Raw genomic sequence first — 24,374 nt, forward strand, 5'->3', positions numbered from 1 at the left:
TATTGATGGGTATTACATTGAATTTGTAGATAGCCCTTGGCAGGATCGCAGTTTTCACAATGTTAATTTTTCTAATCCAGGAGTATGGGAGGTTTTTCCACTTTCTTCCTCTGCTTTAATTTCCTTTTTTAAGTTTTTAAAGTTTTCATCATAAAGGTCCTTTACATTCTTAGTTAATTCCTAAGTATTTTCTTTGAGGCTATTGCAGAAGGAGTTGCTTTCCTGATTTCTGCCTTGCTCCTCTCGTTGTTGGCATACAGGAAAGCAGTTGATTTTTGAGGATTAATTTTATACCCTGATACTTTGCCAAAGTTTTAGATCAGCTCAAGCAACTTGGGAGTGGAGTCCTGGGGCCTGGGCAGTGTTCCTGAAACTCTGTGAAGGCCAGCGCTCTACCACCTAAGTCACAGCGCCACTTCCGGCTTTTCCTGTTTATGTGGTACTGGGTAATTGAACCAAGGGCTTCATGCATGGCAGGGAAGGACTCTACCACGAAGCCACATTCCTAGCCCTATATTTGTCTTCTAGATGTAAATAAATATTGAGATTCTTCTCTTGTACAAGCTAGACAGACCTCTTTAGTTGACACACCAAGATGAACAATTAAAAATTAGAAATATCTATTAGATAGTAGTTACAATGCTTTTAGTTCCTCTGGATGATTAAACAGCTTGTCATAATCAATCTTCTATTGACATGGCATATTAAACTAATAAGTTTACATTAAAAAGATAAAGTTAGCTTGACTTTTGCTTAAGTACCTGTAGAATTAATATAATTTTCTGTAATGTGCTTTTGTAAATTGATCTCATTTTTTTTTTCTTTACAGGAGTATGTTAAAGGAATCTGTGAACCTGAGCTAGAAGAAAGAGAACGTTACCCCACGGCCATGCACTGCATTTTTGTTGGGGCAGAGAGCCTGTTTCTGAAGAGCCTGATTCAGGATACTTGTGCTGACCTCTGTGTCCTAGACATTGGTCTTCTGGGCATCAGAGGAAGTGCTGAAGCTGTGGTCATGGCCAGGAGCCATATCCAGCAATTTGTAAAGCTCTTTGAGAATAATGAGAACATACCCAGCAGTCAAAAAGAATCAGAGATAAAAAGGGAATTCAAACAATTTGTTGAAGCCCATGCAGACAATTACACAATGGATTTGTTGATTTTGCCCACTTCCTTGAAGAAAGAACTTTTAACACTCACACAAGGTGAAGAGAATCTATTTCAAACAGGAGAGGTTGATATTACTGAAGTTAGAGATGACCAGCAACCAGAGTTTACACAGAATACTGACACAAGAATGAATATTTCTAGAGATGAAATTGTTTTGCAGGAAGATGCAAGAAACAAAGCCGGGACTCCTGTTTCTGAGCTTACAAAACAAATGGACACAGTCTTTTCACCAGATGTGCTTAAAGTTCCAGTAAATGGGGCAAGCCCAGATGAAGAGGCACTTTCCAAAGAGAGGGCTTGTTATAAAAGGAGATACTCTGATTCAGAGGAAAGGCATACCAAGAAACAGTTTTCTTTAGAAAATGTTCAAGAAGTAAAGATCTTACATGATGGTAAGACATCAGCTGGAAATGAAATCATTGATTTATCTGATTCTTCTACTGGAGTAAATTTAAATGCAGATGTAAAGGACACTACTGAGGAAATGGAATACAACATTCTTGTAAACTTTTTTAAAACTATGGGGTATTCCCAAGAAATTGTTGAAAAGGTCATTAAGGAATATGGGCCTTCTACTGAACCATTATTGCTCCTAGAGGAAATTGAAAAAGAAAATAAAAGGTTTCAAGAAGACAGAGAACTTTCATCTAGTACTACATATCCAGATACTAACAAAACCAAAAGTAAAAGTATTGGCATAGATGAGTTTACCACAGATTCCAATCAGAAGAAAACACTGAATCACACACAGCAAAATATGGTAGAAAAATTTTCTCAGTTACCATCTAAACCATGTACCTCAAATTGCAAAATTAATACTTTCAGAACTGCCCCAGTAGAACAGAAACATGAAATCTGGGGTTCAAACCAAAACTATAGTTGTAACATAGACCTTGAAACTGATGGCCTTTCAGCCTCTGTTGCCCCTTCAAGCCCCAAAGAAATCAATCTTGTTTCAAGAGGCGTCTCAAGTCACCAGCAAAGAAGTCCAGTTTTTCCTGAAAATGGTTTACAACAGCAGCCAGAACCCTTGCTTCCAAATAATATGAAGTCTACTTGTGAGAAACGTTCAGGATGTTGCACCTCTCCCCAGTCTAAGCCAAATTGTCTGTCCATTTCCCCACCAATGCAGCTGCCCCAACTATTACCTTCAGTTTCTGACGCAAGGTTTGCAGGACCTTCTGATAATATCGATTCCTCAGTTACAGGGGTTCAAAGGTTTCGAGATACCCTGAAAGTACCTTACAAGTTGGAATTAAAAAATGAACCAGGGAGAACTGATTTGAAGCATATTGTTATAGATGGAAGCAATGTTGCAATTACGTAAGTCCGCTGCCATTACTTTATAGTTTTACATGGTACTCTTCAAGTGATATCTCAGAATTGCATATGTATCTTGGAACTCCATTGTGCATCTAGTTGATCTATGTGGGGGGTGCGAAAGGGGACTGGTTAGTTGGAAAGAGTTTTGTCATTTCATTTTGAGTTATTTTGTTTAACTCTACTGACTTATGATTTTGTGATTGTAAAAAAAAAAAAAAAACTTTTCCTACTGAATAATTTTCAGTGATGTGCAAAATAGAGTATTATAAGATTACTTGGGAGCATTATCGTGTCCGGAATACAAGAATAGAGCATAAAGCAAAAAAGAGTGCTTTGTCTTTATGCTGGAATATGCCTAGTCTATAACTAAGAGTATGAGCTGGTTGTGGTAGGTATGATATATTTCTGTTATACTGTGGCCAATAGATGAATCACAATTCCCTTCCCAAGAAAATCAGTAACTTTTATTTTGAGCCTGTGTTTCCACCTGTGGTGTTGGATGAGGTTTTTTGGGGTTTTTTTTTGTTTTTTTTTTTTGTTTTTTTCTCTAAGAGGCCAGTTTAAAGTAGTAGCTAAGATGATAATAGTCTCCACTGTAGGATGGACCAGCTGTTTCCAACAGATTTCCAACAGAATGTTTAATTTTTCTGATCTTCATTTGCTGTATTCTGTTGCCTTTACTCTTGTTCTTTGTCAAGCCATATGAACCCGTACTGAGTAAAGTTTCCCTTCAGTTTTCAAAACCAACCACCCAGTTGTCGAAAAGTTTAGACATAGCAAATTTGGAAGAATTAAAGGAAGTGACATATAGAATTATCAAATTATTTATAGCAGCAATGCATTTGCTGTACACTAATAGCAATGTGTTCGCCTTAAGTAGAAATATACCAGTTTACAGCCTGTGATTTGCTAAGACATTGCTAATGTTTAAAAGTATATAGTTGGGCCGGGAGTTTGACCTAGTGGTAGAGTGGTTGCCTAATGTGTGTGAAAACCTGGGTTCAATTCCTCAGTACCACATACATAGGAAAAAAAGCCAGAAGTACTGTAGCTCAGGTGATAGAGCTGTAGTCTTGAGAAAGCCCAAGGACAGTACTCAGGCCTTGAGTTCAAGCCCCAGGACTGGTTGCCCAAAAGGCGGGGGGGCGGGGGGAGATGTACACTTGAATACACCATACATAAGGTAAAGAAGACATATCATCAGAAACTTAAAGAGAGCAGTCTCTTGTTTCTGTATCTTGAAGTTCATTTCAATTTGTATGTTACTTTTTTCTAAATGAAGAGGTAAATGGGCATTGTGCCTTTGTGTTCCTGTCACTGTGTGTGAATTTGAATAATCAATCTATTATATTCCTACTTAAAGTAGGTTATCATTTGCTTCCTTCCCATCTGTAAAGTTAGGTTGCAGTTTGCTACATAAAGATTCTAGACCCAGAGGAAGCTGTAGGATAAATTTATTTATTTTATAATTAATTTATTGTTAAGGTATTGAGTACATTTCCTTTCATCGTGTCTTCTGTTTTCTTATAACCCCCCCCTTCCTGTTTCTACTTACCAGATTTTCTTTCTGTCTCCCCCACACACACCCCCTCCTTTCCTGGTGGGGCTTGAACTCTGGGCCTGGGCTCTATGCCTGAGCTCTTCAGCTCAAGGCTAGCCAGTGCTCTACCACTTTGAGCCACATTGTCACTTCCAGTTTTCTGGTGGTTAATTGGAGATACAAGTCTCATGGATGAAGTGGGACACGGTGGTTCATGCCTGTAATCCTAGTTACTTAGGAGGCTGAGATCTGAGGATCACGGTTCAAAGCCAGCATGGGCACAAAAGACCGAGAGACTTTTATCCTCATTTAACCACTAGAAATTGGAAGTGGCGCTGTAGCTCAAGGGATAGGGTTGGTAGCCTGGAGGTGAAGCGCTCAGGGACAGAGCCCAGGCTAAGAGTCCAAGCCCCATGAACAATTTAAAAAAAAAAGTCTCAGGGACTTTGTTCCCCTGGCTGGCTTTGAACCGTGATCTTCAGATCTCAGCCTCCTGAGTGACTAGGATTACAGATGTGAGTCACCAGCACCTAATATAGTTCATTTTCATCAATGTCCAGTGAAGTCTACTGCTATATATTTTTACCCTTTTCCCTTAAGTTTTGTACTCTCTCCCCCGCCCCCCTTGAGCCACAACACCACTTCTGGTTTAGTAGTGATTAGTTGGAGATAAAAATCTCAGGGTCTTTAATGCCAGGGCTGGCTTTGAACTGCAATCCTCAGCCTCCTAAGTAGCTAGGATTACAGGTGTGAGCCACCATGCTCGACTCCTCTGTTAATTTTCTAAAAAGAATTTTGAGACGAAAATATGACCACAGTGGATTGATAACTGAACTTTTCTTTGACAGTCATCTCCATGCCCAGTCTTGTTTGATCTGTAGTTTCTTCCTTACCACCTGTTTTCTCTTCCCCTTTTCCTATAGAATGGAAGATAAAAACTCTAGCCCTCCTGTTACTTGTGTATATGTGTGTAGGTGCGCACATGTGTGTGTGTGCACTTACTTCTCCTGGGTCTTGAACTCATAGCCCAGGTGCTTTCCTTGAGCTTATTTTCTCCTCAACTCTAATATTATAGCACTTGAGCCATAGCTCTACTTCTGGGGCTTTTTTTTGGGGGGGGTGTTAATTGAAGATACAAGTCTTATGGATTTTCTGTGTGAGCTGGCTTAGAACCATGATCCCCAGGTCTCAGTCTCCTGAGTAGGAATATAGGTGTGAGTGCTGGCACTTAGCCTTCATACTACTTTTAAGGGGCTCTCAGCTATGTCAGTTCATCTATAAATCTTTCAGTATGTTTTATAGTTTTCTATAAAGGTTTCATTACACACAAGTCTTGAATGGCATATGCATTCCTTTCCTTTTAGCCTAGATATGTGTGTGTTACCTTTTCCCTGATGAATTTGAAGGGTCTGTTTGTCCTTGGGCAACCTGAGCGGGGGCATTGCACACTGCTTATTCAGAGCAGAGGCACATGTGTGACATGAATTTGCTTGGTGAGGCGTGGCTTGCTCATGTTCTTGGCCACCTTGCTGTTGATCAAGGCAATGAGTGGAGTAACACAGCCATGGCCTCAGATGTTGGACATTGGTGTGGAGCTGGTTGGAAGGGCCAGCTAGGTCCCACCCTTCAGAACCCTCAGGTTTGCTCATTACATGGCCATTCTTCAACCCACTTAGTGGACCTCAGCTGGATGGCTTTGAGTGGTTTATTTGTTTGTTTGTTTTGGTCAGTCGTGGATCTTGAACTCTGGGCCTGGGCACTGTTCCTGAGCTCTTCAGCTCAAGGCTAGCAATCTACCACTTGAGCCTGTTTCCTGGTGGTTAATTGAAGATAATAGTCTCACAGATTTTAGTGGCAGGGCTGGTCTCAGCCTCCTGAGTAGCTAGGATTACAGGCATGAGCCACTGGTACCAGGCTACACTTTATAAATAGGATTGTGTGAGTTCTGGCCCCAGAACAAGAACAACAAGAAAAAAAGCCCAGAGCGTAGGTGCTGAGCCTTTTTGCTCAAGATAATGTTCTACCACTTGAGCCACAGCTCTATTTCTTGCTTTTTTAGTGGTTGATTGGAGATAAGAATCTTACAGACTTTCCTGCTCATCCGTCTTTGAACACGAGTAGCTAGCAGTACAGGTGTGAACCACTGGCACATCATGTGCTATTCATTGTTAAGATAAGTTACTGACAGTGTGTTTGTTTTTTGCTGTAAAAAAAGAAGAGGTGGCACTTCAGATGTTAACGTCTGAATTCAGAAAGCAAAAATACAGAGCATGTTTTTCTTCATTTTCAATTTATACTCTTAGTGTCATTTTACACCTTTTGGCAACTCTACTGGGGAAACTCAATAAATGACCCATAGCAGCATAGCTTTATCTGAGTAAAAAAGTGTTACTTCAGTTATCTGTAGTCCAAGCATAGTTCCTCATTGTCAGGGGCCTGGGCCAAGTGATGTTAAAATGTAGTTCACGATCTTGAGTAATACTGATTCTTTTTCAGAAACTTCTGTATATGGAAAGACTTTCCAAAGTGATGTTTAAAGAACAAGAATGAAAATGAGCATAGACTAAGCAGTGATAAAATGATGACTTAAACACATACGAACTTGGTGGCATATTAATTAGGATGTAGAAGACTCCTGTCTGGTTTTACATATCTCATCCCTCTCACATTGCAGATAGCTCCTCTTCTGTGTCCCTCATTGTGACTCCCTAGAACACCCTTAACTCAATGCTTTCTTTTGGAAGCCACCAAGTAGTGTTTAAGGGAAAGTGACAGGTTTTCACTATCTCCCTTGTTCTGAAAACGTCAGTAATTTAACACTTTTTCTAGGTAAGAACCTTCTTATTTGGTACAGGGTGTATTTTTGAGTTTGGAAAATACTTTGGAACATACCAAATAACATTGTATCTGTTACTTTGATTTTTGTGTGTGGGGGGGTGGGGGGGGTTGATGGTACTAGGGCAGGAACTCTGCTCTCAGTTGGCTTCTTTGCTCAAGACTGGTACTCTTCCCTTTAAGGAAATTCTCCAGTTCCAGCTTTTTGCTAGTTAAAGAGGATAAGTCTCTAAGGCAAGGATTTGTTTTCCATAGCTGATTTTGAATCAAGATCCTCAGATCTCAGCATTTTGAGTACCTACATTATAAGCATGAGCTACTAGTGTCCAGCCAGACCAATCACTTTGAAATGATTGCATTATGTGAAACTACCTCCTCCAACTTTAAAGTATACTATATAGCAGTGGTGGCAATGGCGGGGTGGGGGAGGGTGGCGGGGATGGCAGGGGTGTGTGTGGAGAGATGTCAATCCTTAAACTAAATCATTGCCTCCATATTTTGTGAGTTAGATTAGACTCCATAAAGGAGACTTGTTTGTGTCTTCTCTATATAGAACTACATCAACAACCATGTTCCTGGCACACAGCATATACACAGTAAGATTTGTTGATGAGCCGGATGGTGGTGGCTCTATAATCCTAGCATCTCAGGAGACTGATATCTGAGAATCAAAGGTTCAAAGCCAGCCTAGACAGGCTGAGAGTCTGCGACTCTTTTCTCAATTAAGTACCAGAAGAGCTGGAAGCAGAGAGGTGGTTCAAGTGCTGTAGTGCTAGTTTTGAGCACAAAAGTTCAGGGATAACTTCCAGGCCACACACACACAAGGGCACACACGTGCACACATGCATGCACGCACATGCACATTGCTCCCCCCCCACACACACACACATACATGCACCACACAAAGGTTTTTTTAAGACTGGCTTTTCACCAAGCTTTTGTAAGTTTGTGGTTGCCATGCTAATCAATTTCTTTTTTTTTTTCAGCTTTTTTTTTATTGTGAATAATAGAAGGGTTACATTGTATTCACCAGATAGAAGGTGCATAACTTCACAAACATTGATAGCCTTTATCATGACATGGTCCTCATTTCCCTCCCACCCTCTCCCCCCACTTATCTTGGTTTCCCCCCTTCCCTATCCAATTCCAGATAACCAATTAAGCACATATAAAATATATCAGATAACACATTGAAAAATTGTAACAATATGAGATAACCAAGGGATGGCAAAAGAGATGAGCAATGACATAGTACATTAAGAACAACAGTCATTCATTATATGGTTTTTGTTTCCTTATCCTGGAGGTCCTTACATTTAATGTCGTACTATTTGGCCTAACGTGTCTAGATTTTGTTCTATTGTAAATCTCTGCTAGGAGAGCCCAAGGTTTCTACTGATTATGACAAATGAGGGAGACTATTGAGCCTAAGTTCCTTTGAGCCTGGCTTAATATGATTTTTTCTAAGTCTTTCCATTTCCTTACAAATGGGGCGATGTTGTTCTTTCTGACAGCACATGCTAATCAATTTCTATTGAGTCTTTTTTTGTTGTTGTTGGTGGTGGTGGTTATGGGGCTTGAACTCCTCTGGGCCTGGGTGCTGTCCCTGAGCTCTTCAGCTCAAGGCTGTCATTCTACCACTTGAGCCACAGCTCCACTTCCATTATATTGAATCTTAACTGTGGCCATATTTAAATATCTTGAATCTTCAAGCTGAAATACCTGCTATGTATCAGGTTCTGAGATTTATTTAGTTTATTTTTGCAGTGCTAGCAGTTTGACACATTCTAAGCAAGGATTTTACCAGTTATATCCCCCACCACAGTTGTATTTTAGTAGTGTAGTCTTTACAACCATTTTAATGTGGTAAAAATTACATGTAACTTAGCCAGGCACCAATGGCTCACACCTGTAGTTCTAGCTATTTTGGAGATGGAAATCTGAGAATTGAGATTCAGAGCAGCCTGGGTAGGAAAGCTGGTAGTAGAGTTGTGACTCAGATGGTAGACTGGTAGCCCTGCACACACACACACACACACACAAAGCTTAAGAAGACACCCACACACACATACACACATGCACGCTTATATGTAACTTAGAATAAGTTTTTCTTTTATAAAGTCCTGTCCAGAGATACGTGTAGAAGATTTGGGCCCATGCTGTTGTCTCCTCCCCAAGAAGTTGAGGTTGGGGTTTTCAGGCTTTGGCATCCTTGGAGAGTCACCAAGGTGAATTGCATAAGAACAGCTGAGCAAACCCATCCATTTGACCCAGGTAGTTGGGGAAGTAGTTTAAAGAAATTTAAATTATTAAGCTATGTGGAATCTGTCGGTAGCCCAGGCCTTCCCTTCCTTGGATTTTTGCAAAGCCTTTTCTTTGTTTGGGCCCACATGATGTCTGTATACATATTAGTGAGAAACTCTGAATACCTTGCTTGATAAGCTGTTGATTTTGTATTTGTTTTTTTGTTCTTGTTTTTTTTTTTCAGTATCGATTCTAGGATTTGAATTCAAGACCTAAGCACTGTCCCTAAGCTTTTGCTCCCTGCCTCCCCCAAAGTTAGTGCCCAATTGCTTGAGCCAGTGTTCCATTTCCAGCATTTTGGTCATTAATTGGAGAGAAGAATAGGATGGCTCAAACCAATATCAACAGATCTCAGCCTCCTCAGTAGGTAGGATTCCAGGTGTGAGCCATGGGAGCCCAGGTTGATTATGCTCATCTTTTCTTCATTTTTCCCCTTGTCATCATGAATGAGTCAAATGATGAGTCAATGGAAATGATTTGCGGTAAATGGCTAGACAATCAGAGTAGGGACTGAAACAGCAGGGTAAAAGCACCTGACTTGTCTGGGTTGATAATTTTCCAAGTAGATGAGATCTGCCCCTTTGCTTGTTAGAACTGTGCATTCTAACCCCTTTTCAGGTTAGTCTTTGTATAGTTCTCTGGCTATTTTTAAGTGGGAGCTACAGGAGGAAGTCACTCTTAACTTGGTTTCTCAAAGGGCTTTCCACTATTTCCCCACACTGCTTTGTCTGGTTCCTTGACTGTATTTTTATCAGCTTTTGTCTCTGCTTTGAGTGTACTTCTATTTGACTGCCTCCAATATGGAAAGCAACCGAATGATAACAATTGTTTCCTGTGAAACAGAAACTGGCCTCCTCGGCCTGAGAACTAGCTTCATTCTGCTTTTCAACATGGAGCCCTGGAGCTTTAGCTTTCCTCAAAGTGGAGAATGTACTTTGAGTACACACTTTCTCCAAGTCAAAGTAGGCAGCTGGTTTGGATTTACCTATGCATCTTGAGTTCGATCATGGAGGCAGTGAGGAATAAGCGCATTTCTACCTAGTTGAATATTGGACTTAGAACTAGAGAAAGTGCTTGGTAGGTTTTCTGCAGTTATTTTGAGGGCAATAATTTGGCTCCACTTGATAACTTAGACACCTATTACACCCCTGCATTAGAAACCAAACCCAGGGCTCATACATGCTAGGCAAGTGCAATTTTCACTGTGCTTCATCCCTTACTGTCCATCTCACTTTTTGTAGTTTTGTTTTCTAGGTAAGTCTCTGTTCTCCAGCCAGAATTTTGAATCACTGTTTTCATTCACCTGAGGGAATTTTTAAGAGTATTAAAAGTGATGTGTAATCTTATCACAGAACAACACTAACTTCAGTTGAACAACTGCACGTTGCTATATCCTTGCTGTATTTGAGTGCTTTTAGGCAAACCACCTCTAAATCATTTGATCAAAAAATGGGCTTGTTTATTTGTATATGTTTTCTGGAGTAGGATTCATTGTCTCTAAAATTTATGATTCCCTGGAAAGGATAATGGACTTTAGCCTTTAGAATAGCTTTTCTGAATTTCACACTTCCTGAGTTGTTTGCCTAGTCCCTTCCTACTCTCACGGATTACTCATGTAATTGGGATGACAGTACCAGTATGAATGTGGATGGGGTCTTGGAAAAGTGATTGGCTAGGAGCGAAGAGGCCTGTGTGACCCCCCCACCTCCACACAATAGGATATATCACACTGACAGTGTTTTTGGTTTTGTTTTTTGTTTTTTGTTTTGTAAAAGGGACCTAAATTCCACTCTTTCTTGCTCCATAAGAGATAGGAAGAGGAGAGAGGAGTCTAATTAAAGGCCTATGTCTAAAACTAAAAGAATGACTAGATTGGAGCCCCGAAGAGCTTCATAGGGAAGGTAGGAGAGCCTTCCATTCTAAAAAAGCAATAAAGGAGCACTAGAGACCAGGAAGACAACTGACCAAAACCAAGACCACACTGACCCATGATGGGGGAGGTTCATGTTAGCCAGTACCTGTGGATAGTCAGTTGTGGAAGGGACCTCAACAAAGAGGATTTGCATACAAGGAAGGACTTGACTGCTTCTTCCACTCTGCTCGTAACCCATTTCTTTGAGGGTGTGCGTTGGAGTTCTCTTGCTGTGCCAGGGTAATTGCACACTTTGGATCAGGTCCAGACGTTGTCTGTTTTGGTAAACTTGGAACTAGCTATATACTTCCGAATATGATCTGTCTCTTGCTGTTTTCACACTGTTGGGATATAGTTGAGGGGGGACAGGTTGTTTTGCTCTTTGTAGAAAAAGTGTGTGGTCCCATATTCTGTCCCATTTCTTGTTTATTTACTTTTTTTTCCTCTCTTGCTGCCTCTTTGAACAAAGTGATCTTCTGTAGCCCCTAGTTAGATAGATTGTGCAGTCGTCCAGAAAGCTCTTCTGGAGTCGGAAACAGCATCAGCCCTTGCACTTGTAGTGATGACTGGGTCACATCTTTCCCCTTCCCCATTGTCAGACATGTGAGGCCTAGGCATTGGCATTGTCACAGCTGCTAAAGCATCTTTTTTTTTTTTTTTTTTTTTTGGTATAGGTCCCGGGTCTTGAGCTCAGGCCCTGGGAGCTGACTTGAGCTTTTGTGCTCAAGGCTAGCTACAGCTCTGCTTTGGGGCATTTTTTTGTTTGCCAACCCCCACTTCCCATTTTCTAGAGGTTAATTGGAGATGAGAGTCTCAAGTCCATTTGTGCCCAGGCTGGTTTAGAACCTTGATCCTCAGATCTCAGCCTCCTGAGCAGCTAGGATTACAGGCTTGAGCCACCGCGTCCGGCTGCTTTTGGGCTTTTTGTTGGTTATTGAAGGAAGAATCCTACAGACTTTTCTGACCAAGCTGGCTTTGAATTGTGATCTTGGCCTCCGGCCTCCTGAGTAGCTAGAATTATAGGCATTGAACTGCCAGCATCTGGCTTGCAATACATTTTCTTAAGATTCTTAGAGAGTGCTGGATCAGGCAGAACTTTTTTTTCCCCTCCAATAAAATGAATTCTTCAAATAGAAAATCTACAATGATAAGCAAGTACTACCAAAACAGTACACAAATAACAACCAAACAAAATAAAAGGAAAAAAGTAAATACTAGCAAGAGATACAACTCATTCACTGGGTTCTATCTTGGCTTTTCAAAGTAGTGAACTGTATAACTAAATACTAAAACATGAAACACACTAAAGAAAATTGAGTTTTTGAAGTTTTTGTTATGTATTTTTGTGGTGAACTTGGGCTCTTTAAACAGGCTTTAATCTGAACTTTTTATTTTCTTACAGCCATGGCCTGAAAAAGTTCTTTTCTTGTCGTGGAATTGCAATTGCAGTTGAATATTTTTGGAAGCTTGGCAACAGAAACATCACTGTATTTGTCCCTCAGTGGAGAACAAGACGTGACCCTAATATCACAGGTGAGGTTGAATGACTTTTTCCAGATTTCTTATCAGATATTTAATGATGGGTTTATATTTGCAATATGTGATACTTATCTACTAAAAATCAGTTTCACAGTATACAAAAGAGTTGAATTGGGGGGGTGAGATAGAAAGCTAACATAGTTGTTAGAAAATTAAAGCTCAAATTGTAAGAATTTTTTGTTTTATGCAAATTATATGTTCTTTCATTAGGCTATAGAAATAGTGTTTTTTAAAATATTCAGGTTGTTTTTCACTTTAAAATACACTATCTTTAGGACAGTTGGTTTAATAGTTCAGTATAAAATTACTTTGTAGAGTATTTTGTGGCAGCCTTGCAAGTCACATACAAGAGCTTTGGACTTTCTAAGAATTGTAAAATATTTTAGAGGCTGTTAGAGCTGTTTTTGTCTTAGCTCATGGTGGGAAAACAGGGGAACAGGGCTGTTGCTGGAAGCTTTAACATATCAAAGTACTGGAACAAGAAGGTGGATAAGGGCAGGGGCTGACCATTGCTCAACAAGTTAAACGGTCAGTGAAATTCATTCCCTAGTGAAGTATATGGGAAATGAGATAGACACATATTTTGTAGCTACTTTTACAACTGGATCCTTGAAAGTTTTTTTGTTTTTTTGTTTTGTTTTGTTTTGTTTTTGTTTTTTGCGGTACTGAAGATCAAACCTAGGGCCTGGAGTATGCTGAGCTACACCCCCAAAGCCTACTCCGCAGTTCTGAAATAATCACTTGGTCCATTCAGATCTGTGGTGAATACTAGTGCAGGAAATGAAATAGTAGGAATCTCAGACCCTCATTTTACATATTTTTGCCCTTCCTGATTTTTGGCATTGTGACTCTGGCCCTTCATTCTCCTCTTTTACCACTTAACCTGTGAAAACCAGTTAACACTTGCAGAGACAATTGAGTAAAATGAGAAAAGAAAAGAAATAACCAACCCTCTAGGGATTGGAGATGTGGCACAGTTGATAAAGAGTGCCTGGCCAATGAGGAAAAGTGTCAAATAACGTTTGAGTTCTGGTCTAGGACCAATTAAATAAATAGGCAAACAAGCAGAAGCACAATAGGAGGTCAGCTGGAGAGGAAGTCAAACAGATTCTTGAATGAAGGAGGGGGTAGCTACCTTTCTTGAAATTAGGACAGGGTAGCTTGCTCTACCTGTCTCCGTCCCTATCTTGTTACTTTTCTGCTCTCTGTTGCACATATGTCCTCGGTGTCTGGACTGACCAGATACTTTTAAACACAAGGTTGTTCATTTGATTTGCTTCCTCAGAATAAACCATAAACTTGTTAATAAATCCTATCCTAGGATTAAAACTAGCTGGTTAGTTCATACATTGCATTTGTCTTAGTTTGGATCCCCCCCCCCTTCTTCCTCATGAGTTAGTAGAAATGAGTGAGTAGGAAAAAAGGTTTCTCCAACTCCAAGTGAACTTATGGGTAAATGTTTGTTTATTTACACATCTGGGAAGATAGCCGTTTGCTGAATGTGTGTTCAACTTATTCCACGAACAGAGCAGCACTTCTTAACCCAGCTCCAGGAGCTTGGAATATTATCTTTAACTCCTGCACGGATGGTCTTTGGAGAAAGAATTGCTTCTCATGATGACAGGTAGGAAAGGCTGTTTTCCTTCTTAAGGGTGGGCTGGTAAGGAGCTCACCACCTGCTCCACTGGACAGGTGCACACTGAGAGTACTCGCTTAAGTTTGAGAGTGGTCACTACTCAGAAGTCAGTAAGTAGTCTTTGTTGTATGGAATTAGGAACATCACAAAAGAAGCAGTTGAGTGACCATTTTTGCCAGTCCTGGGGTCTCTACTCAGGGCCTGAGCACTGTCTCATGAGTTTTTTTTGCTCAAGGTTAACACTTACCACTTGAGTCACAGCTCGATTTCCATTTTCATTTTATTTTTGTTTAATAAAACATATTTGAGGCCATGAGTTTGATCTAGTGGTTGAGTGCTTGCCTAGTGTGCACGAAGACCTGCATTCGATTCCCTCGGTACCACATACATAGAAAAAAGCCAAAAGTGGTGCTGAGGCTCAAGTGGTAGAGCTCTAGCCTTGAGAAAGTCCAAGGACAGTGCTCAGGCCCTGAGCTCAAGCCCAGGACTGGCAAAAAAAAAATAGATTCATAAATAAAACATGTTTGAGCCAAATGCCAATGGCTCACACCTGTAATCATAACTACTCAGGGGGCTGAGATTATAACTACTCTGGCTGAAATCTGAGGATCACAGTTTGAATCCAGTCCAGGCAGGAAAGTCTTTGAAACTCCCCTCTCTCCCTCCCTCCCTCCCTTCTTTTTTCTCCACCACCTCCTCCTTCCTCCTCCTCTCTCCTCCTCTTCTTCCTCCTCCTCTTCCTCTTCTTCTTGCTTGAACTCAGGATTCTGAATTCAACTCACTGTCCCTGAGCACTTTTGCTCAAAGCTAGCACTCTACCACTCTGAACCACAGCACCTCTTCTGGTTCCTTGGTGGTTAATTGGAAGTGAAGAGTCTTAACAGACTTTCCTGCCTAGGCTGACTTGAAACTTCAGTCCTTAACATCTCAGCCTCCGATTAGAATTTCAGGCATTTTTTTTTTTTCCTCTTTCTTTCTTTTCTTTCAACTTGAATTCTGAACCTGCACATTGTCCCTGAGTTCTTCAGTTCAAAGCTACCACCCAACCCCTTGAGCCACGTGCCACTTCTGGTTTTCTGGTAATTAATTGAAGATAAGAGTCTCACAGACGTTTTAGTGCCTAGTCTTTGAACCATAGTCCTCAGATCTTAGCCTCCTGAGTAGCTAGGTTTATTGGCCTGAACCACTGCACCCTGCTGTGTTTGACATTCTTATGCTTCAATTAAATAGCACAAAAGCCACAAGTGGAACTGTGGTTCAAGTGGTAGAGTGCTAGCTTTGAGCAAAAAAAGCCAGATACACAATGTCTGACATAGTTACAGAAAAGCAAGTATTTAGTTGTCATTGTTTTAGTTGTATATTAATAACTGTCATGTCTGTACATGGAAGTCTCAAGTGGTTTTTGTCCAGACACACTAATAGTATATGCCTGTAGTAACTACTAAGAGACTATTCAAATTATGCCTAAGAACTAAAACACTCTGAGACCATCATTTTAAACTGGAATGAGAAGAAAGATATTCAATATTAGCTACTTCTGGTCTGTTCTTGGTCAGTGATTTCTGATTGACACCTGGGTTGTGGGGTTATCCCCACTTAGTAGAAGACATCTCAGCTGATTTTCAAGTAGTAGAAAAGTAAGCTGCATCTCTGAGGATGCTGGGTCAAGAAGCAGTTGTTAGTGCATCTGGACAAGTAAGGTTTAGTCCACATGTTTTGACTTGTTTTCTGAAGCCTTCAGTAAGGTATTAAACTCTGATTGGCTCAGATTTATAATCCTAGCTTTTCAGGGGGCTGAGATCTGAGAATCACAGTTTAGAGCCAGCCCAAGAAGAAAAGCCCATGAGACTCTTATCTCCAGTTAACTACCAAGAAGCCAGCCGTAGAACTGTGCCACCCTTGAGCACAAAAGCTCCCAGGACCGAGTTCAAACCCCAGGACCAGCACACACACGCACATACAGTACACAGGCATGAAGATTCACTAAATGCTGGCCAAGTATACTGTGCAGAGCTAAGTTTTAGGAAACCTATTCTTGTCCTAAGCTTATCTAGAAAAGGCAAACACATAAGGTTTTTTTTAAGTTTTAATTTTTAAAATTGGTATTACAAAGGTGATATACAGTGGGTTACAATTATTTAAGTCGGATCCTGAGTATATTTCTTTTCTGACAATGTTATCCTTTACTCTCTCCCAGTTTTTCCTTTAGTGCATAGAAAAATTAAGAAGGGAGTTTTGCTCTGGTTAAATCTCAAGGAGCGTTTCTAAGCTTAACCAGTGGCAAGTAGCTTTAAAAATTATGTGAAGTCAGTAGTAACAAGCTGTTATCTGGAAGCATAAGTGGTTGCTGCTTGATTCTTTTCTTCTGCATTTAACCCTGTTTACTGTTTACACCCCCCCCCACCTTAATTAAAGAGAGGGCACAATTTGTGGTCCAAGCTAGTGAATGGTTGATTTGATGAGAGTGAAAAGAGGCTATGTTGGGTGACTGGTCTGCAGCAAACAGCCCTTCACTAAAAGGGCTTCTTATAGGTAGCCTCTTCCAGGCTGTGAGGAAGACAGCTAAGATGGGGAGAATTTAAGGTATTATAAAAGAATGCTGTGGGAAGAGCTGAAAGGACAGTAGTGGGACAGGTAAGAAGTCCCGGGAGGCTATCAGTTTGTGCTTAGCCCTGTGCGGGGGATAGGAGTGCAGCTGTGCTGAAATTGAGGGGGCAAGTTGGACCTCTGGGCCAGGAAAAACCCTCAAGTTCTCCAACACTCAGATCCTCTACACCACCCCTCCCCCACTCTGCAGACTAGAAAACAAATACACATTAAACTTTTGCTTGACTTATATGGTTCACTGGGCTTTAGAAGACACACTTGTGCATCCTCACTAATGGTGCATGCACTCAGAGCTATACTACCTACTTTAACACCTGGGACGATATCATCATTTAAACTCAGAGCTGTTAGAAAAATTGGGGAAATGTTTATTAAGAAGCCAAGTGTGGCACCTGCCTATAATCCCAGCAGTAGGGAAAAACTGAGATAGGAGGATCTGGAGGCAGCCAAGGTAACAGTTTAAAAGAATCTCCATTAGTACAGAAGTAAAACGTATTTACTTCCAAGGTCTTTTTAATTCTACGTTTTCATTACTGAAGAGAGCAGTTTTGCATGTCTTAATTCCAGTGATTCTTAGTTTGGTTTATTATCTTTGTCTGTATTCTATTGAACATATGAGGAAGTCCCAGTGGAGGAGATAGGATTCATTTTATCCTTATAAATATCTTATTAAGAGTGCTTGAATAGGAATAATTGCCTGCAATGAAATATTCTTAATTATTTTTGTTGTTGTTAATTATTGTGGGGCTTGAACTCCAGGCCTGGGCACTGTCCCTGAGCTTTTTGTCCAAAGCTACCACCACTTGAGCTACAGCATCACTTCCAGGATTCTAGTGGTTAATTGGAGATGAGTCTCGCTGGCTTGAATGGTGATCTTCAGGGCTCAGCCTCCTAAGTAGCTAGGATTATAGCATGAGCCACCAATTCCTGCCTATGTAATTCTTTTTTTTTTTTTTTTTTTGGTGAGTTGTGGGGACGGAACTTAGGGACTGAACGCTGTCCGTGGGTTTTCTCAAGGCTACATACAGCTCAACCACTTGAGCCACAGCACCACTTCCAGCTTTTTGCTATGTATGTGTTACTGAGGAATCGAACCTAGGTCTTCCTGCATGCTAGGCAAGCACTCTACCACTAGGCCAAACTCCTGGTCCCTCACCTATATAATTCTTATTTTGTTACCTTGTATTCTTTCTTAACCTCATTTGAATGAATATAATTTAGGCATCTCTTCTTAAATCAGAGAAAATATGAGCCTGTAAGTAGGCAGAGGTGCAAAGCTCACTACCAAGCAGCTATTGAGGTACCACAATATGGTCGCTGGTGGCCACTGAGCAGCTAACAGCTGACCAGTTACTTGAGCTGTGTCACCTCTACTCCACCTCTGCTCTACTCCTCTCAATTATTACCACTATTTCTAGAAAAAAAATTGTTGTAGGTAGAATCATTTTAGAAAATTAAATTGTGAAGCAGTTATTTTCTAACTATACTGATAATATTGGTCATGTGTCTATCATTTCTAGTTTATCTGTAGTTGACAGGAGCTTTACTTTTTAATCTAAATTCTTTGTCTAAACTTTTCATTATTTTCCTAAAAAGAAATGCTTTTATTTTCTTGTAGCACAGCTTCTCTGAGCCAGAGATGCCTGCTTGCTCATTTTAAATTGTTATGTTACCATAGGTTTCTACTACACTTAGCGGACAAAACTGGTGGCATAATTGTAACAAATGATAACTTCAGAGAATTTGTGACTGAGTCAGTCTCCTGGAGAGAAATTATTACAAAAAGGTAATATTCACTTCTTTGTCTTTGGTTAGAAAAGGTTGTTTTGTTTTTATTTTTCATCTTGTCTGTCTTTTGTGTAACTTATACACCCAGTCTCCAGGCAGTTTGACCCTGCTAGGAGGAGCCTGCGAAGCGGAGAGCCAGTAAGTGGTGTGGATGGGCTTGTGCCCACTGCACTTAGTAACATTGAGATCTCATCTCTGAAACACTTAGATACTTGTAAGATGGGAAGACCATTCTGACTGGGGATTCAGGGTTTTAGAGGGCTAGGAAAATAGTTACACTTTTAGGACATTATTATTGTTATTTCTAAGTAATGTTCAAAGGAGTTATGCTTTTTGTAAATTCAATTTTATTGTCAGGATGATGTTCAGTTACATACATATGAATATATTTCTTGTTGAACATTGTTACCTTCTCTGGTACATTGCTTCTTAGTCAGTGTTATACCTTCTTTTATTCATGACCTTTTTTTAAATGAATAGCTTATTACCTACATTGAGAACAGGCTTAGACATTATCACACTTGGAATCATAGTTACTTGGGAGGCTGAGATTTTAGGATTAGTGATTCCAACCTGAGCAGGAAAACGTCAGAGACACTTAACTCCAATAAACTACTCAGAAAAAGCAGGTGGTAGAATACTAGCCTTGAGCCAAAGAAGCTGAGGGGCAATGCTCAAGTCCTGGGGGGGAGAAAAAAAAGAGAGAGAGAGGGAAAATTCACTGGCATGCCCTTTTTATTTGCAGTACTCTGAATGTGTCCAGTGTCCAGTCTAGGAACAGTAAGCCCCATCTTCCAGGACTTAATCAGGACCATACCTGACCAGGAAGCACCAAGGCCAGAGCCAGGGACAAGTCATGAGCATCAGATCTTAAAACATGAAATGATACACTCTACCCAATATATGTGTAACAAGTATGAAACTAAGCATCACTAGACATTTATCTCAGATGAGGTTTTACAGGTGCCCCTTGTCTGGTGTTGTTACAGCATTTTAGAAATGGCTCCTTTGTGACTGTGGTCACTATTATTTGCATTTTGACCCTTGTTCTGGTAAAAAGCTACAGGTAAGAGTTGGTCTTTAGGCCGACCCTCCCTCCCTTTCCCTCCCTCCCCCTCTCCCTCCTTTCCTTCCTTCCTTCTTTCCTTCATTCCTTCCTTCCTTCTTGGGTCATGAGGCTTGAACTCGGCTCAAGGCTACCCCCTTACCCTTGAGCCAAGCCCCACTTCCCATTTTCTAGAGGTTAATTGGAGATAAGAGTCTCAGGTCCTTTTGTGCCCTGCCTGGCTTGAACCTTGATCCTCAGATCTTAGCCTCCTGAGTAGCTAGGATTATAGGAATGAGCCACTGCACCCGGCTTTTAGGTATGGTTTCTGAGATTATTTTGTGAGACACATCTGTTATATCTCTGCCTCTAGGCTTATTGTCAGTCTTTATTAGATTCTTGTCTATTAGAGGTCTTGTCTATCAGAGGTCTTTTCTATGCATATTCAGGAACTGTAACCTGAGACTCAAACCAACCTACTATGTTGAGAATTTGTAAAAGCAAAGAAAAAGCTAGATATGGACAGCAAAAACAGGTACTAGATTTTTTTTTTCTTCTTTCTTTAATTCCAACCCTTGCAAAGAAAAGCCAGCTTTTATTTTGTAGATGGAGTCTTGAGGACTTTTCTGCTTAGGTTGACCTCATCTGTGCTTCTCTGGATCTGAGCCTCTAGGATTGCAGGCTGAACTACTAGCATCTGGCTCTTTCTTTCACCAGGCTTGATGCTTGAGCCCAGGACCTTGGTGTATTCCTTAGCTTTTTTGCTCAAGGCTAGCACTATGCCATTAGAGCCATTGCTTCACACTTCCCTGCTTTTTAAGTTATTAATTGTGAGATAAGAGTCTGAAAAGTCTTTTCTTCCTGAAAAGTCTTTTCTACCACTTGAGCTGTAGTACCACTTAACCACAGTTTTTTGTTTTTTGTTTTTTGAGTGGTTAATTGGAGATAAGAGTCTCACAGGGACTTTTCTGTCTGGACTAGCTTTGAACTGTGATCCTCAGATCCGAGCCTCCCAAGTAGTGTCACTAACACCAGGCTATTATTTATTCTTATTTTTGCATGGTGCTTGAGATTGAACCTCACATATCAAGGGTTCTAGGTAGGCACTTTTTCACTACTGCACCCTGTACTCAATTATTCCTCCAGTGATCTCATTCCCCCCTTTGTAAAAATACATTTTAGGGTCATCTGAAAGTTAAACCTCAGTTGCACACCTGAATTCTAGCAGAACACCTCACAAGTACTGCATGCTAACTGATCACACCACTGGAACATCTTTAATCTTGTTCTTATCCATTAGAACAAGTGCTGCTTCCTAAGAACAGAGAAAGTTATCAAAGTCTTAATGAGAAATGGGACACCCACCAGCAAGTTTCCTGAAGTACTGTAGTTGTGTCCACACAGAGAAATTAAGATGGCTTTACTGGGTTTTCTTCTCCATTTGGCACTCTAGGATGCATAGGCTGCTTTAAGACATCACTCCAGGTGTGTGGCAGTAGAGAGTTAGCATTTGTCTCTGTTGTAGATTGCTTCAGTATACATTTGTGGGGGACATATTTATGGTTCCTGACGATCCCTTGGGAAGAAGTGGACCTCGACTAGAAGAATTTCTTCGGAAGGATATCTTTTCAAGGTATTTTCTCTAATTATCTTATATTTGAATTTTTATTTTAATTTGCTTCTTGTGTCTTAGTCAAAGTGCTATCCTTTTTTTTTTTTTTTAAGTCGTAATTCCACAGTGTATGTGAAAGTTAATCAGGCAGATAACCCATAGAGCCAATTTTCAGTTGGTGGGCCTTATTCTCATCCTATGACAGATTGAAAAGCCAAATGATTTTGAGGGTATCAGGCCACAAACCAGATTTCCCATACCAGTTTATTAATACCACTTAGGTTCATTATGTATATGTAAATTTCTTAATTTTTGTTCATTTTCCTTCTGTGAGCCTCTTGGGGGTTGCTTCTCTGTCTAAAGGAAGTCCCTGTATCTAGCTCCTGTCAAGGAGGGCCCTATCCAGAATCAGAAATCCCCATAATAGGGCCGGGAGTTTGGCCTAGTGGTAGAGCGCTTGCCTAGCATGCACAGAGACCAGGGTTTGATTCCTCAGTACACATACATAGAAAAAAACCTGGAATTGGTGCTGAGGCTCAAGTGGTAGAGCTTGAGCCTTGAGAAAGTCCAGGGACTGCTCAGGCCCAGAGCTCAAGCCCAGGACTGGCAAAAAAAAAAAAAAAAATCCTCAGAATAGGATACAATGTTTCATGTCCTTTTTTTGCTTGGTTGTGAAGTTTGAACTCAGGGTCTGGGCACTGTTCCTGAGCCTCTTTGTGCTCAAGACAAGTGCTCTGCCACTTGAGCTGAAGTACCACTTACAGGTTTTTTTGAGTAGTTAATTGGAGATAAAAGTCTCACAGGGACTTTTCTGTCTGGGCTGGCTTAAATCCATGATCCTCCGATCTCAGCCTCCTGAATAGCTAGGATTACAGGCGTGAGCCACTGGCACCTGACATGTCTTTTAAACCACACCTGGTTTAGAGCCCAAACAGGTGAACGGGGCAGACCTGGGAGGGTAATGGCACTCGGGGGAAGCTGGATCTCTTTTCAGAGCCATCTAGAGAAGGTGTCAGCAGGGTCGGTGCGGAGACCACACCTCCGTGACAGTCTAGTGTCTTGTCTTTAGAAGCCTGGGAACAGCATATTGCTTTGCACATGCTTTGAAAGCGGCTCTTTATAACCCAGCTCACCACTTTTCTCCACCCACAGAGACATGCAGCCACTGTTCAGTGCTCTGCCCAATGTGGGCATGTTTGACCCCCATTTCAGGGTCCCTGGTACCCAAGTAGCCAGCGTCAGTCACCAGCCTCTGCCCCGGATTCAAGGAATGTCTTCAAGTCCCTGGCTCTCCCAGCAGTCCCACTTTCCCCTCCTACCAAACCTTCCTGCTGTACAGCACAATCTGCCTATGCCAGCACAGAGGTCTTCTGCCGAAACCAGCGAGCTGAGGGAGGCCCTGCTAAAGATCTTCCCCGACTCTGAGCAGAGACTGAAAATTGACCAGATCTTGGTGGCCCATCCATACATGAAAGATCTGAACGCCCTCTCTGCCATGGTGTTGGACTGAAGGTTGTGCTGAGAAGCTTGAGCTCAGGGCCCACTGATCACACGCCAGCTGACTGCTGTCTGCGATGGGAAAAATAATGTGAAGAAACTTTTTCTCCAGTGTAAACGTTGTTGTATTGTACAGAGAAAAAAAATGTTTTTGTGTATTAAAAAATCTGGGTTTTCAAAGCCAGCTTTTTTCTATATATATACATTATGCTGCTATTACAGATTTAACATTTTCTGTAAAAGGAAAGTCTACATTTTCTGCCTGTTCAGAACTGTTTAATAGCAGTTACTCTTGAGTGTATTTACATTTTTATGTTTTTTAAACTATTTTCCTTAAAGCCGAAGATATTGGTAAATGGATATGGTTAGCCTTTCTAAAATAATAATAAAAAAGAGTCATTTTCTTAAGGAAAGCAAGACCTCTTAAAGTATATTTTCTTGAGATGAATATGTCCTGTCCTCTGACAGGAAGTGTGCTCCTCTCTCGTCCTCTCCCTCCCTGGTTTGGGATCAGTTTGCCCCAGTGGGGTCTTTTGTTGCAGCCATTTGAGAGTGGACAAGTAGAGCCACTAGATGGCACTTTGTTCCTAGTCATTGTTAACGACCAGGACAAAGTTAGACCCAGATGGCCAGGGCTAGAAAGTTCTAGAACTCATAAGAGTCCTGTTCCTCCCCTTCCACTCTGCCCAGAGCACTCCCCGTGGAGACATGCCTGCAGGTGGAGCAGCCAGGCAGACCAGTCTCTACCCCTACACCCGTGCTTCATGCACTCACCAGGTGGGGCCCTTGGGCACCTGACCAGACCCCCAATTACGTTAGCCTTAGAAGGCTGAGACAAGGTATGAGTTTTGTGAAGAGTTTGTTGTGGTGAGCTTATCTCCACAGCCTACAGCTATGGGAGACGCCCTGAGTAGAGTTCATACTGCTTTGCCAAAAAAAAAAAAAAAGAAAACCATAAAAACACCCCCCCCCCAACAAAATAACCCCAACCCTTTTCTATTCTCTAGTGACCCAAGCCACTAAATAGCATTAGTAGCTTCTGTGGGGTGGAGTGGGGTCTTGGAACCCCTGTATTTTCCCGTCTCCTAGTAGTTTTTTAAGCAGCTCTTCTGTGAATCTTTCTCAGAGGCAATTCTTAGTATTGTCTGTTTTCAGTGTTGCTCAAATTCTGTGTCAGTGAAACCCTTTTCCTGGTAATTTTAGCATACTATTATCTGGACCTTCAAAGGGCTTTGTATTTCATGCCTGTGCCCTCCTAGGCTGTTCACAGTCTTATATCTTGCCCTGTGAATCATGTCTCTCCTGGCTCCCTAGAATAGCAATGGAAGAGTCAGTGTCAATTTGTTGTTCGGGGTGCTGTGTGATAGTGGATGGCAATCCAGAATGTCCCGCTAGACATGTCTTCTTGATTTTGCTGGATGTTTGCAGCCCTCTGGAGATGAATCTAGAGCCCTCCAGGTGGCCAGGCTTGTATTTTAGTCGTTTCCCCAAATGTTGTGATGATGTTCTAATGTGGGACTCGTAATCAGCTGTCTCTTTGGGGTAGGTTGCCAACCCAAATAGTGG

The 24,374-nt window shown here is 41.1% G+C and overlaps 1 protein-coding gene across 1 annotated transcript in view; it reads left to right on the forward strand.

Annotated features, from left to right (window-relative positions):
- The window catches only part of N4bp1 (NEDD4 binding protein 1), a 39,877-nt gene extending 16,098 nt beyond the window's left edge, over positions 1–23,779 (forward strand). The window contains exons 2-7 of the mRNA XM_090357675.1: positions 830–2,493; positions 12,487–12,617; positions 14,151–14,247; positions 18,545–18,652; positions 21,225–21,332; positions 22,464–23,779. Of these exons, the coding sequence (XP_090213801.1) occupies positions 830–2,493; positions 12,487–12,617; positions 14,151–14,247; positions 18,545–18,652; positions 21,225–21,332; positions 22,464–22,821 (2,466 nt within the window). The 3' untranslated portion in view covers positions 22,822–23,779. The remainder of the gene's footprint in view (positions 1–829; positions 2,494–12,486; positions 12,618–14,150; positions 14,248–18,544; positions 18,653–21,224; positions 21,333–22,463) is intronic.
- The last annotated feature ends 595 nt before the right edge of the window (positions 23,780–24,374 follow it).

Source organism: Megascapheus bottae, chromosome 24 (assembly GCF_031878675.1).
Source record: "Megascapheus bottae isolate mThoBot1 chromosome 24, mThoBot2.hap1, whole genome shotgun sequence".
NCBI classification, from domain to species: domain Eukaryota; kingdom Metazoa; phylum Chordata; class Mammalia; order Rodentia; family Geomyidae; genus Megascapheus; species Megascapheus bottae.